Source organism: Pecten maximus, chromosome 10 (genome assembly GCF_902652985.1).
Source record: "Pecten maximus chromosome 10, xPecMax1.1, whole genome shotgun sequence".
Classification (NCBI taxonomy): domain Eukaryota; kingdom Metazoa; phylum Mollusca; class Bivalvia; order Pectinida; family Pectinidae; genus Pecten; species Pecten maximus.
This window is the reverse complement of record NC_047024.1, coordinates 22118728-22134679: the sequence shown is the minus strand read 5'-3', so window position 1 is coordinate 22134679 and position 15952 is coordinate 22118728. Positions and strand designations below refer to the sequence as shown.

At 37.3% G+C, this 15952-nt stretch overlaps 2 protein-coding genes across 2 annotated transcripts; both read right to left on the bottom strand.

Annotated features, from left to right (window-relative positions):
• Positions 1 to 10934: 10934 nt before the first annotated feature.
• Positions 10935 to 12482, bottom strand: LOC117336590. Its single transcript, XM_033897202.1, has one exon. The coding sequence runs from the start codon at positions 12480 to 12482 to the stop codon at positions 10935 to 10937; it is 1548 nt and encodes a 515-aa protein (XP_033753093.1).
• On the bottom strand, positions 12097 to 15111 carry LOC117336479. Its single transcript, XM_033897028.1, has 2 exons — positions 14990 to 15111; positions 12097 to 13656 (listed from the first exon to the last, which is right to left on the bottom strand). Exon 2 carries the CDS (start codon positions 13642 to 13644, stop codon positions 12493 to 12495), a length of 1152 nt encoding a protein of 383 aa, XP_033752919.1. The 5' UTR covers positions 13645 to 13656; positions 14990 to 15111; the 3' UTR covers positions 12097 to 12492.
• Between the last annotated feature and the right edge of the window lie 841 nt (positions 15112 to 15952).

The following is a 15952-nucleotide window of genomic DNA, read 5'->3' as shown; positions in this document are numbered from 1 at the left end:
TTCGAAAAGCATCGCTACTGCTGAACGCCAAAGAATTAAGAGGGAAATGGAGAGGACAAAATTTATCTCAGGGATATCAGATGGAAGTACAGATTGCTCAATTCAGGAATCAGAAATTGTGTATGTGAGATACGCCCATTCTGGAAGGATATATGTTCATTTTTCTCTGATCAAAAACATTCCAAAAGGTGATGCAGCATCCATTGCTAATGTCATCATGGATGGATTGAAGAATCTTGCAGGGGACGGGTATCGAAAGAAGCTTGTGGCTACAGGAACTGATGGGGCCAGCACAATGTTGGGTGTAAAGTCGGGTGCCGTCCAGCGTCTTCGAGAGGTCACTGGAAAACCATGGTTAGTGGGTGTGCATTGTAATGGACACAAATTGGAGCAGGCATCAAATTGTACTCAAAAATAGACCTATTTCTTCTTAACCTTTATTATTTCTATAGAAATAGTAATTTAACAAGGGCCGGTCTGAAAGACTCGTACAAAGTCCTGAACCAGCGTGTATTGCTGCCGACCCGAGTCGGAGGAACAAGATGGATAGGTCATTTGCTAAAGGCGATTGAACACTTCCTAAGAGGCTATGAAGCAATCAGGCAACATCTTCAGGTTTGTTATTCTACTCTAGTAGGGTGGTAAACTGAACTTTACTTTCAAAATCACATCGCAATGCACATTTCTCCTTGTACTCTACTATAGTTATTTAGAAAAGTTACCGATATGTTAACAGAGAAAATATTAAACTGTTCATTCACGAACTGTCGGTATATCCGAAGTTGGAAATATGACATTGTTTTGCAGGATATCTGGAATAATAGGGTTTTTCCTGTGTTTCAGCCAAATTAAATTACAAAATCTACTTTGATTATGCCTTACAATTGGAAATATTGCTAAACTTTGTGTATATAAAAAAAAATGTATGAATCTAATTTTATGTTGTTTGCATTGTTGTAGCTTCAAAACAGAGATCTACCAGTGAGTAGAACTGACAAGGGTAACAAGGCCAAACACTTCTACAGTGTAGCTTCCTCCAGAGACGTGTGGCTGATGATGCACTTTCTTCTTGATGTCCTGTCCATACTTGTAGACATCAGCAAGAAATTCCAGTCCAAATCCGCTACAATCTCTGATGTTATGGATAAGATAAGGTTCGCAGTGAAAAACCTGAACAAACTGAAAACAAGGTACATGCACAAACCTCTATGTGATATAGTAGTTGTAAAAGCTTCATATTAATTCTGCAATTAACTTCCTTATTCACTGCTTAATACCTGCTTATTAATGCTCATCAACAAGTATTTCATCCTTTTCTCCTCTTGCCTGTGTAACTGCTTTGAGCTTTCAATGATCATTATATTCTAACATGCTTCATAAATCATGCACCTTCACTTACTAAAATTTTCAAGCATGCATGTTTGGTGGTGGCTATATGTATGCATTCACGTTTGACTTGTGCAGTGATGGTTCTAACTTGAGAAAGGCCAAAGAAAGTGAACCTTCAGATATGATAGGTAATGATGTGGCGTTCAAGTCAGCTCGAGTGAAGCTCCTAGATGCCCTAGTAGAAGCTCTACAGAGAAGATTTATGGACAATTATGAGATACTAGAGGCTTGCTCAGTGATGAATTTATCTAAATTTCCCACTTCAGATGAAGATTTATCAGGTATAATAGAAATTAAAAGAAAACTAATGTCTTGTTTCACTTTATTAATTTATTGTAGGAAAATGAATTTAATTATGAATTACTTCATAGTTTTAATTTTATAGATAACATCCCTGAATTATTGGATTAACGTGAATATTCCCTTCCATTAATACAATTAAATTTAGTATTTGAAAATTATTAGAATTGTAGATTATGGTGATGCTGATGTTGCCACTTTAGTGGACTACTTTCATGATGGGTTGTGTGATGCAGGTGTTGAGACTAACAAATGTGAAACAGAATGGACTAAACTGAAGGACCAAATATCCAAAAGGTAACACTTCTCATTATTATCATTACATTGAAAAAAAAAATAAACCAAAAGTACAGCAAATTTTCTTTGTTTCTTTTTGTTATCTTTAAGTAAAATTTATTAATATGTCAAAACCATTTTTGTCATACTGTTTTCCTTTCTTTAATCAGGTTTTCTGAACCAAATTCCACAACATGGGAACAGGTGAATGAAAAGTTAGGACAGCTGTGCCCTAACTTCCTTTCTCTTGTTGATCTCATTCTCACTATACCAGCATCTTCAGCTGATGCAGAGAGAGGTTTCAACAGAATGAAGATGACAAAAAGTGATTGGCGAAGCAAAATGTCAGATTGCAACCTGTCTGACCAGTTGATGATCATGCTTGAATCAAGTGACATTAGTACATTTGACCCCATGCCAGCTATTTCCCTGTGGATGAGTGGCGCAACACGTCGACTGCGACAGGAAAAGGAAACGAGTGTGAGTATTCTCAGATTGAATTGCAAATAATTAGTATCATATAGATATTATCATACATACACTAACTTTGAAAGATCAAAAACATAATGTTATTTAAGAAGTACTTCATATTATTTTAAGTAATAATCTTGTGTTTTTATCAACAACTTTGTTTACTCTTTCAGTCTGCAGTAACCAGTGCAGAAGCTGAAAATCCCAAGGAGCCCGAGGTAGTTGACATACCAACATCCACATCAGCATTTAAGGTGATTAACAAAGCTAAAATAGTAAAATACAAACAAAAAATATCTTCATACTCTTGACCTAATTGAAGCACTACCTGACCTGATGTCATTTTAAGTATCAAATTTTGTGTTTTTATTAGCAACTTTGTTTATTCTTTCATCCAGTTTGCAGTAACCAGTGCAGTAGCTGAAAATCCCAAGGAGCCTGAGGTAGTTGACATACCAACATCCATATCAGCATTTAAGATGAATAGCAATTATAAGCTTAAGTACACAAATGTATATATCAATATCTAATCTTTTGCCTTTTATATGGATGATATTTTGCGCATAACCATGGCCTATAAGCAAATAATAACAATGTTGGGAGTTTTCACCAAAAAAAAAAACATTCTTTAAAAAACAACAATTTTAAAAACTCAATTTTCTAGCTCAAAATACTCTAGAATGCACCAGAGAGCATCTACGTTTTTAAATTTTTTCCGGGGGGGGGGGGGGGGACGCCCCCGTACCCCCCAACTTGGCCCGCCTATGGCGGGCCACCTGTCGCTGCGCTCCAGGTCATAGTCACCGGGGCCATTTAAATTACAGAAGGGCCAGTAGATTTTCTCATTGGCAAGCCCTTTGGTCCAGCTGGAATAATTTCTTATTTCTACCCCTGATATTGTATGTGTTGTATGTTCCCGTAAATGTTAAATGCTACCAAATAGTAGCAATATTTGTAAAAATTTGCATCTGTAGACTAGTCACTAACCAGGATCTATTCGAGTTAGTGACGAACCCATTTATAAACGTCACAATAAACCATTTGCATAAGCCGCCATTGCAATTCAGGGGCTATAATCCGAATCGCGGAAGTCACGTGACACCCGACATTCCACCGCGTATCCAATGTAAACAAATCTTGTCGGCAAATTGAATCATGATAACATGTCGATATCACAATTTACTTCACTGAAAGTACCAGAGTTAAAGAATTATCTATCAAGGAGAGGTATATCTGTAACTGCCATTTTAAGGAATAAGCTTGTAAACCTGTGCCAAGCAGTACAAACACTCGATCTACCGGTCGACCCAGACTGTCTATCGTGTAAAGACGACACCACGGTTTTGTTAGATAAAATCAGATCTGCTGGTTGTCCTTTCGACAATCCATTTACAGCACCTGGTTATTCTACAAATGTTTCAGATATACCTGATTTTTCTCTGTACGATCTATTCAACTACCTTGTCAACAGCAAAGCAGATTATGACAAAAAGAAACTCAAAGCATACAAATCTTGTGAAGATTACAGACTCTTTATTGACGGTCACATTGAGGAGCTTTTGTTCAATGAGCTGAAGTCACATCCTGTTTGTTTATTTAAAGCTAAATGTAAACCAACACAGAGAGAAACAACATACCTAAACAAGAAGTATTATGATCTCTGGATTATGATTGATAAGACACATAGTGAGGTCAAGACAGCATACTGTACATGCACAGGAGGGTAAGCTAATGCCAAACACTTTTAGTCTTGTAAAATAAAACAATGAACTTTGATCTCAGGCCTTCTCTCACCTAATTTCAAATTTCTCCTTATCCCTTTTTTGGTTTGGTTTGGTTTGGTTTATTTTGTTTAACGTCCTATTAACAGCTAAGGTCATTTAAGGACGGCCTTCCGTGCGTGCGACATGTATGAGTGTGGTGAGTGCGTATGTGTGTTTTGGGAGGCTGCGGTATGTTCGTGTTAAGTCTCCTTGTGATAGGCCGGAACTTTTGCCGATTTAGAGTGCTACCTCACTGAAGCATACTGCCGAAGACACCCAGCAGCACACCCCACCCGGTCACATTATACTGACAACGAGCCAACCAGTCGGAGTGACTTTTAAGAAATTATTTCCTTTTTTTTTTACTATATTCGGTTTCAGAAATTAAAAAGTTGATCATATTTCAAACAAAAAAAAATCTTTTTTTTTCTTCCAAAATTTTTCCTTTAGTATCCTGTATTGTCAAAATACAATACCGGTACATTAAATATAAGCCCTAATTATCAATTAACATTTATTGCAACGTAAAAACCTTTCATACAGTAGAATCTATACGTATATTTAATACAAATAAATTCATAACAGACTGAATGAAAATTTAAATGCCATTTAAAGAAACATTACGAATAAAGCTTTAAGAACAAGTATAATTAACCGAAACTGACATCTATATAATTTCCAAAAGTGTTAACTTGCATATACAAAGATCCATTCAATATTCCTCCAATGTTACATGTTTACAGGGCAGATGGTGCATGTCGCCATGTTTCTGCTGCATTGTACGAGTTAGAAAACTTTGAGCAGAAATCTGTAACTGATGGTGAAAACACTTGGGCAAAAAGGCCTCACCTGCACGATAATCCTGTACCAGTTAAAAAGCTGAAAGTAGTGAAGGCCAAGTAAGTTTGATTCAAAAAAAATTCATATCCCAGAACTTATATATATATACATGTGGAAATCTGCCAATTCCTAGACTACACACAGGAAAAGAACCACCTTCATTGGATGTCTGGAAAACTGATAAAACTAATATCAATAAATTTTGAAAGTATCATTCTTTTATGTTACATTGTACATGCCGGATCAATTCTGAACAACTTTGTGGTGCAATAATTTACCCTAGTATTTCTCAGGATACACTTGGAAAGTATTTTTGTTTTATTATTTCTTTCTGATAAATATATTTCTGAGATTACAGTAGGCACCAATTTACATTTTTTTTAAACTGTATTGCATAGTATCAAATGTATACAAAACTTGAATCAAATATTTTCTCCTTATATGATAGATACAGCAGTCTGAAACATAATGATGACGTCCCGTCAACTACTTCATATGACCCACGAATCCGCAGTCAGAGGAAAACGATTACGCAGGATCAGATAAAATCTTTCGCACTATCCCTGAAGGAGGTACATAATGTATTTTTTTTAAAAAGCAAAAATCTACTGGTTTTTTCTGTGTCAATATCAAAACCACAAATAAATAGTTTAAACATTTAATTTCCATCAATCAATCGGTAATTTTGAAGTCATGCCTGGCATATTGTTCCAAAGAAAATGTTAGATAAACAAAATTTACCATATAACTACCCGAGTCTCTGACAATGACCGGCTGTTAGAGCCTCCAAGTGATGAAATACATTGTACTATCAATATAATTCTTGACCTGATTATAAATCCTATTGATTCACAGATTTCTCCAAATGCTCAAGCATTAGACTTGCTTCTTATGGATGAACCAGAAGAACAGATTGATAGAAAGGTTGATGAAAAATGTATGAAACTTTCCATAAGACAAAATGTAGTAAGTTATCTGGAACAAGAAGTCAACAAAGACCAAGAAAATTCTTCAGACCTTAGTAGAGACTTCTTGGAAAAAAACCATGATTCACTAACATTGTCACCTGACCAGATAGCATACATTGAACAGACAATTGTTGGTCAAGCTCAAAACAAAACCTGGAATGCTTTACGTTTAGGCATGATTACTGCATCAAATTTTAAAAAAGTTTGTGACACCGTTGACAACAACAGAAATCCACCGTCCTTGGTCAAATCTTTGCTTGGTAAATATGCCATCAATAGCGATAGTAAGAATGATCCAGCATCTCTAGAATGGGGTAAGAAAAATGAAGAAAAGGGTCGTGATCTGTACTTGCGTGCAAACAGAAGGAAACATTTAGGATGCAAAATCACACAAAAGGGGTTAACTGTCTATTCTTGTAAATGTTATATAGGCTGTAGCAGTGATGGTGTTTTCTCCTGTAAATGTAAGAATCCATCTCATGAAGATAAAAATATTGAAATCAAATGTCCTTATTCATTAAGAAATGAAAATCCAAAGATGGCAGCTATACATAAAGGATGTGAACTTATTGATGGGAAATGGGTGGTAGCAGAGAAAAGTGAATATTACCATCAGGTTCAGGCACAAATGGGTATACTAGAGATTTCTTCCACTGATTTAGTGATGTACACTCGCAAAGGCATCCATGTTGCTCAGTGCGAGTTCAATCAAGGCTTCTTTGACAACATGATTTACAAGGTGCAATATTACTTTGAACAACATTTGTTAAATGGTCTGATCTCTGAAATACGAGCCGATACACTGTAAGTACAAATTCAATAGTTGAATCGGAGAAAAAATTCCACATAATAGCAATATTTTCAGTATACATTCAAATAATAATCACTATTTCACAAGTTGGTTGTCCAAATTACACAGTGCTGCACAAACCATCACAACATCATCAATAACATTCTTAAGTTTCAAACTTATGACTCCTTGGAGCAGAGCAAAGTTTTTCAAACGTCCTATAGCCCTCTCGACATGAATTCTTGCATGGGCAATTCTTCTAGTCTTTGTGGTGGCTTTGCTGCAAAGCTGTCTTCCCATGGCAAATGGTGGCATATTCAGAATGGCGCCCCTTAAAGCAAGTTCTCCTCGGATAAGGAAACCCCGATCTGCCATTATGTCATCCCCATACTCAACCGTCTCCAAAAATCCACTCTGCAGGACTATTTTCTTATCTGAAATGCTACCAGTAAATGCCCCAGACACAAAACTAAACGATCCTCTGGGGGTTATACCCATTAACACTTTAAATGTATTATGATGCTTGTATGATGACCAGGTAATCCTTTGAGAGGAAGGCATACTAGGTTTCTGTATGAAAAACTCGGTACAGTCAATAACACACCTTGTCTTGGGAAACCATTTAAAACACTTTGGTAACTTTCTTCTACATTGTTCCCTGGATGGCCAACTCACTAAAAAACTTAGCTCATGCGACATGAGACACATCCATGTGAAGAATATGCGACTCACAGAACTTGGTGAAATGCCGAACTGCTTCCCTAGTGTGGTGTTATCGTAGCCTCTCCTCAGACGAAGCAGAGACATAAGGTATTCTTGCCATAATGACAAAGATCTTGGTCTCCCATAATTGGATACCTAAAATTGAAGAAGTTTCCTATCATTTATTTGGTTCTGAAACTAATCAGTTGTAATCATTTCTTTCCATACACAGTTTTACTTACAAAGAAGTACTCATTATTTTTCTTGCATCGAGTAATTGAAATTTTAGAAAAGTTAAAATGTCACTGAAATAATACATGAGATTCTGCTGAAAACAATTTATTTCCTTTGTAAAATTAATTTTGATTCCAGATTCTTTTAACTGAAGAACCAGCACTACTGTTATATTTGTATATATATACACTGTTTTCACCAGCTTACCTCAGCTTTGTCCTTGTTAGTATCTGCTCCACACCAATAGGACATGTTTTCAGCCTTTCCCCTCAGCCATCCAACACCAATGACAACAATGCAATTGACAACCCTAAAAAAAGCATATTAAAACTCAATGTAAATTAGATTTTTGCCTCCACTGTAATAAAACTCTCTTCAAATTTATGACAACTGCTTATCCCCCTCCCTTTTACAAATCGATTTGTTATTTGACATGTTACCTCCATGTTGTAGAGCTCTGTTTGCTGCATGGTCTCCTTCTAAACACGTGTACCAAATAAAAAACCAGCAAGACAAATGTGTGGCGATAAATTGGCTCACTTTTTTAGGAGTGGCCGCAATTATTTTATTTAATTTTTCATTCTTTTATGTTGATAATGATAATTGAAAAGATTTTGATTATTAATAGTATTTCTTTGAATTCTTTGTATGAATAACACCTTATACAGCAAAGGTGAGCGGAAGATAGATAAGTCCGCTTTACAAAATTACAACATTAGTTAACTCTACAAAGCACCATAACATAATGGCAAAATATCTCACATACAAAACATTTCTCGCATACAAAACATTTCTCACGTACAAAACATTGCTCACATACCAAACATTAAACAGGTAAATCTATCATGTACATGCAATAAAATATGGGAGGGATGGGAGGGTAAGCAGTAGATTTGTGAAATTCGCTGACAAGATTTAGATTCTTCCAAATTAAAATGGCGACCGTCCGAAAATTTTTTCTCAATGCTGGGATGCCTAATTAGAATTGACCAATGAGAGGTGACCTTTGCTCTATGACCCCGGATGTGACGCTTACCATATAAGGGTCACGGGGCGTGGTTTATTGTTATCGAACTATTGGTAATAAAATTCTGCCAGTTAGTGCAAAAACATGTTTGTTTGCTACAAACTATAATTTTTGCCTCCACTGTAATAAAACTCTCTTCAAATTTATGACAACTGCTTATCCCCCTCCCTTTTACAAATCGATTTGTTATTTGACATGTTACCTCCATGTTGTAGAGCTCTGTTTGCTGCATGGTCTCCTTCTAAACACGTGTACCAAATAAAAAACCAGCAAGACAAATGTGTGGCGATAAATTGGCTCACTTTTTTAGGAGTGGCCGCAATTATTTTATTTAATTTTTCATTCTTTTATGTTGATAATGATAATTGAAAAGATTTTGATTATTAATAGTATTTCTTTGAATTCTTTGTATGAATAACACCTTATACAGCAAAGGTGAGCGGAAGATAGATAAGTCCGCCAAAATGACAATATATAAAAGATATATATTGTCATCCGCCACCCGAAACAGCATGGAGAGTAACATGTCTATAATGACATTTTCAATAATAAAACAAAATAAATAAAATCATGTTGTTTGACCAGAAAAATTGTCCAGATTTATTTTGACACAGGGACCCACGCGCCTGTGACTGAACAGGATTAAACATGATATTGTTTCAAAACATTTTCAAAGTATAAAACTAGTAACAAAATAATATGTTTGGCATTAAAATTGTCCCGCTTAATTATTGGCACAGGGACCCACGCGCCTGTGACTAAACTGGATTAAGACTTTATATAGTTTGGTAGACTTAAATTAAACACCGCCTGATATAATGTAAGATAGAATACACAATCATATAACTTTCAGATAGACATAGGGACCCACGCGCCTATGTTACCAAACTGGTATTTATCAAGTAGTGTCTAAGCAAAAGCGATCAAACCTACAAAAATAAACGAGTTACAGTTCTAACACACAAGTGTACTAGGAAAATTTGATGACTCAAAACTTACATGTCATTCTAAATTAACTACGTGTAGGGACCCACGCGCCTACACCTATCAATTTGATTGCCTTAACATATATATAAATGTATATATACATGTATATAAGGAATTGACCTGTCTTAGAATACCACAGGGACCCACGCGCCTGCAGTCTGTAATACATGTATATACTAAAGATCTAACACAAGTTTCATTAGTTTTATTCCAACACCTGCTATGTCCCAAGAGTCAGGTGATTGTAAACTGTATTCATAGGCGTTGCCATTAACGAGGACTGTATAAGGGAACAGATCGAATATATCTTTTAAAAGCATCTGATTTCCACCTTCCCAACAGCCTAATTTGAGCATCGGTCATGCCTCTCTCTGCTGCTAGAGTAGCCCCACCTATTCTGAAAGAGTGTCCTTTATACAGGGAACTATCCAGCTCACAAAATCTGAGACAGCGACGGACTGTTGAGTCAAAGGTATGACGTACAACAGGTTGTTTGTCTTTGTTGATGTACAGAGACCCAGGGCTAGACCCCCGGACAGCTAAATACTCTATCAAAGCATTAACTGGGCATATTCCACAACTTCCCTCAAGACTGGACACTCTGACACTATGAATCTGATTGTCACAATTGTGTTTAAAGTTAGAGAAATTAATTTCTATACTGGATGGATTTCCTTTGTGGTATGCGATATTAATGTCAGAAATTCTGAGAACATTTTTGACAGCCAAAGGTGTGGTGTAAACTAGTTCGCCTATGCGAGCTAAGCCATAAAAGGCTAGTGTAAAAATAGAGCGATACAAATGCTGATCATAGCTGTTGGGACATAAAAAAGATATTGAAGATACTAGCTGATTAAGGATTGGTTCAGTGATGGGAAGACGCGTGTCGTATGTTGGTGTAGTTTTAGATGCACCTTTTAGGAGTTTCTTAACCAGAAACGACTTTGTGGGATCTGAATGACCGGATATATTGTGAATATAAGCTATTGCGGACAAATGTGAAGTAATTGTTGATGGTGATAGACCCTTTTCATGACAATTAGCTACATACAGTGCAACTGTTGCATACGTGAGTGGAAGGCGAGCCTGGGTGTTTAGTGTTGATAGACAAAAACTGTTTAAGTCCGACAAAATTTTGTTATAAGCTCGTTCTGTAGATGGCGCCAGACAAGCGGTCATTAATTTGGTTAATGTAGCAGGTAAAGTTCCTGATCCAATAGTGCCTGCACTGGAGTTGGCTCTGGGGAGGCTGATGGACACAATTTTTTGAACTTCTCTACCTGTAAACGAGACAAGGCGTCGGCTAGCAAGTTGTCATGACCTCTAACATGTACGCATTTAAACAGAATATTGTACTGAAGGCAGGACAAAACTAACTTGCGAATAAGCCGCATAATAAATGGGTCTCGAGCAGATTGTTTATTAATGACCGGAACCAAAGCCTGGTTGTCAGTAAAAAACCAAATGCATTTATTTTTGAGTTGATCACCCCAAGCAAGAATAGCCAACACAATGGGATAGAGTTCTAAAATAGCTATATTAACCCGTTTTTCCTTTACTTTAGGGACCCAAGTTCCACAGAACCACTGGTTTTGGTATAGACCCCCAAAACCTATGAAGGACGAGTCTGTGAAAAAATTGATGTTGTTACTAAACAACCATCTTTCGTCTAAGAAAAACTGAGAACCATTAAAACCCTGTAAAAACTCCTCCCACATAATGAGGTCAGCCTTAGCTGCCATTGTAAGTCGAAGAAGATGAAAGGACTTGTGAACTCCAATGGTTAAATCAATAAGGCGGCGCAAGAACGCACGACCTGGCAATACTACAGTTGTAGCAAATTGTAATGTTCCTATGAGGGACTGTAATTCTTTCAATGTGACCTTTTTGCGTGTTTTAAAGCGAGTGATTAGTTCACTGCATTTAACTAATTTATCTTTAGGGAGCCTAGCTTCCATGTTGACAGAGTCCAAAGTAATGCCTAGGAATGGTAAGACCTGGGCTGGCCCAAAGGTTTTTTCGGGAGCTAATGGAATACCTATGAATGAACACATATCTTGAAAAGAATTAAGTATAGCTTCACATTCTGATTTAGTTCTGGCAATGAAAAGAAAATCGTCTAGAACATGAACCACACCAGGGGACCTGAATTTGGATGCAACGACCCATTCAAGGGCTGTACTAAGCTCTTCAAATATTTTGCAGCTTTCAGATAAACCCATAGGTAAGCACTTGTCAAAATATAATTTTCCTTCCCATTGTAAACCCAACATCTTTCTGTCATCTGGGTGGATAGGTACTATTCTAAAAGCTGACTCGATATCCGTCTTAGCTAAAAAACATCCCTGTCCCAACTGTTTAATTTTTCCTATAGCATCAGCTATGGTGGCATATTGGACAGTTGATGATTCTGGGCTGATTCCATCATTGATTGAAAAGCCTTTTGGGTGACTAAGGTGATGGATCATGCGAAATTTACCAGGTTCTTTCTTAGGGACAACGCCTATGGGACTAGTATGATAATCATTGTATGGTGGGGTAATAAATGGTCCTGCTATACGCCCAGCCTTAAGTTCTTTTTGTAATTTGTCTTTGATAATGTGAGGAAACTCTTTTGCGGATTTTAGGTTCTGACAAGTGGGCTTAAATTCTCCCCCATCATAATGAATGCGAAACCCTTCCTTAAATCCCTGAACAAGATATTGCTTTTTCTCATTATCATAGCCTTCTAACATAACTGCTAGTCTATCGGCGATGATAGGGGTGACGACTTCTGAAGTTACCACGTGTTCTTGGTGAGTATGGTTGATAACGACCTGATGGGGCTTGAAAATTGAATCGTTGGGGACGAAAATTTGGTGTCACACCAAAATGTGAACGTGGGGCTTGGGAAGAGCCATGGCAGGTACCTGGGTGGTGATTACCCTGACATGTGGTACACCCATGAAAATGTTGACATCCCCCTTCTGGACCCGGACACGGTTTTCCTTCTAAAAATTTAAAACAAAAACCCTTGGGGTGTGGAACAGATAAATGCTTTGCTGAGGTCGAACTTTGTCCTACTTTGCGTATAATGGCTTCGTGCCATAGCTCCCATTCGACTCTTTCCCAGCCCTGATCCCCATTTGTGGCCTGTAACCTTCTAAAGGAGCAGTCATAAAACTGCCAATCTGCACCCTTACTTGCTAATTTTCTAATAATTGACATGTATTTAAGGAGACTGGCAAATTTCTCTGGTTTCTTTTCACAGTATATGGTTGCATATATGTGGAAATTATTGGTCCATTGATCCAAGGACAGTGTCTTTGTCCTATGTTTGGGCACCCACTGCACCACAGGAGCCCCAGCAATGTACTTTATTACTTGTTCAAAGCTCTCGTGATCTTTCTTGTCAATCATTGAGATTTCAATGAATTCACCAGCCCAAATTTTGTCCTTAATAGGTTGAGCTACTAGTGCTGGCAGTGGGATTGCTGTAGACCTGAATGGCACATAATCACTGTCATTAGCTGGGGCGACCTGTGACACAGTAGCTGCCACATCTATGGCAGTCCGTAACACTGTATCCTCACCAACGGCTTCGTCCATTTGTGGCATTGAGCCAGAGGCCTGACCGGTTGCAGTTGCTGCTGGCCCTTGCTGTTCAACGGCTGGTGTAGCAGTTGTGTTGTTTGTTATTTGGGGGAAAATCTGCCTACAAGCAGCTTCAACCCCTTGCTGTACGGCCCTCTGTATCAGCTGTTCTACCTCAGCTTCCGGTATGAGTCTGCCCTGTTGTAGATTGACTGGCTGTGGCCCATCAGGAGCAGTCAAATCATCATCATTGGTTGTTGCTGCCAACCGAGGCCGGGAAGGTATTGTGGCATGATTTCGTGCCGCCTTTCTTTTTGGAGGCATGCTTTGTGATTTCTGAAGTGACAGTGTGAGGGACAAATGTAGAATTGATATGTAATTTGGTTACTATTAATCAATAAAATTGATCTTATGACATTGACATTGGTATTGTCACCCCGATAACATACTAAAACACAAGACACCAATACATGTCACAAAACTTTGACACAAATACATGTCATCATTATATAATTACCTTGACACAAATACATGTCAAAACCATAACGACACAAATACATGTCAAAACAACTATGACATAACTACATGTCAAATTTGAACAGCCTGACAGACAGGGAGAACACATCATTTATACCGACTGCCTACAAGTAGGTAGCATTGGCAATAGTGAATACAAAGTAAACACCAATGTGAACCCACGCTGCTGTACAATGCTTAATACATGTTTAAGAATTTTACTGAAGCCAAATGGTGCTATCACAACAATTTTTTTTTTTTTTTTTTTTTTTTTTTTTATAATAAACATGCTATCAACTTCAATATTATTACACTGTATGAATGACTTTTAACAGGAAATAGTATATACATGATAATAACAATACATAAACCCTGTTATATGATATATAATTTAATTAATTATTAAAAACAACAATTAACAGTTAACTTTGGTAATATAGGTCAATGGTATGCCATGGTCTATAATGTCAGTTGATGTGATAAGGGGAGTAACTCTATTAAAACGTCCCGATAATTCATAGCTAAAATTAGCATTGCGGGGCACTGTCACATCCTTTCAGTCCAAATAAAACAGCACCTCGTACCGATTTAAAATAAGGCTGTTGACGTCGGAAATGAACACCGTCACTGTCATACAACTTGGACAAGTCTTTCATGCGATCATGACGCCAAAATTTGCAAAACACGCTGCCCGAAAGGGTAGCATGGAGTCTGTCATTCATTTCTCTCACACGCTGATTATACGTAGTCACGTCGACATCACCTTTGTGGGCACGAGTTCTCTGTCGAGAAAAGAGACCCAACACAACTACATAACGCACAAAAGGGGCAGCAAACAATTGTTCTAACAGCAGAGTCAGATTTTTCATAACAACGTCAGGGTTCTGCTCCGGACCACTAATGTCATTCCCAGCTATCTGAAGGCAAATCACATCTGGGCGATAAAAATAAACGTCATCTAAATGTCGACGAAGCCTGTCAATGGTGCCACCCGAGTAACCAACAAGCTGAATAGAGTGCGAGTCTGAACGAAAACCTAAATTGTTATGGTCTGGTTGGTCATCACAGAACTGACCCAGTCGTCGAACGAGACTATGCCCCCACACTAAAACAGTCTTGCGTGACATTGTCGTAATAGAATTGCGTTACTTACAATAACGGTAGATATATTGGAAAAAACAAGTACTCTCCTGGTATGATTGATATTCCGATTGTCCTCCGATCGAAGTTTGTTTCAAAACATATAGGCCGCCATGATTGTTTTGTTTCTGGATCGTTGATTCCAACGCCTGGGAAGCTTCCAAGGTACAAAACCTTTCACTAAAAACGTCTCGTAATACCTCGAATTGAGCACAGAACTGCAGTTATCACCATACACAATAAAAAAGCAAGTCTGTAAGCAGTAGATTTGTGAAATTCGCTGACAAGATTTAGATTCTTCCAAATTAAAATGGCGACCGTCCGAAAAATTTTTCTCAATGCTGGGATGCCTAATTAGAATTGACCAATGAGAGGTGACCTTTGCTCTATGACCCCGGATGTGACGCTTACCATATAAGGGTCACGGGGCGTGGTTTATTGTTATCGAACTATTGGTAATAAAATTCTGCCAGTTAGTGCAAAAACATGTTTGTTTGCTACAAACTAAGATATTGTTTGTTTGGAAACTAAAGGTAAACACTTAATTAAATGATTATAAGGACATGTACATGTTCGAAGACACATGCACTTCCGAATACATATGTACAATGTAGCTACATTTAGACATAAAATATTATAAGGTAATTTTTATTTTATCAAGATAAATTTCACTCAACAGTACTTGGTTAACTTGCGTCATTTAATTTATATGCATACTTTAATCTATTCATATATAATCTTAAGATATTTAAAATTTCTTACCCCTACTACTGGATGGATAACTCAATGAATGGTATATATAGTTTAGCATTGACAATGACTAATGTAACAATTATGAGTCATAGCATGATGTTATATTGGATATAGTATCATTTTTTTTAACTTTGTTGATGTGAATGCAACTTCTCTTAATTTAGGTAATGTCATTGGAATCACAGATAAAGAGTCACTATATAGGTTAATTGGCTCTTGTTCG

What these genes read in the sequence shown, in the direction of transcription:
- LOC117336590 (XM_033897202.1), bottom strand. Translation starts at nt 12,482, where the DNA reads ATGTTAGAAGGCTATGATAATGAGAAAAAGCAATATCTTGTTCAGGGA.
- LOC117336479 (XM_033897028.1), bottom strand. Translation starts at nt 13,644, where the DNA reads ATGCCTCCAAAAAGAAAGGCGGCACGAAATCATGCCACAATACCTTCC.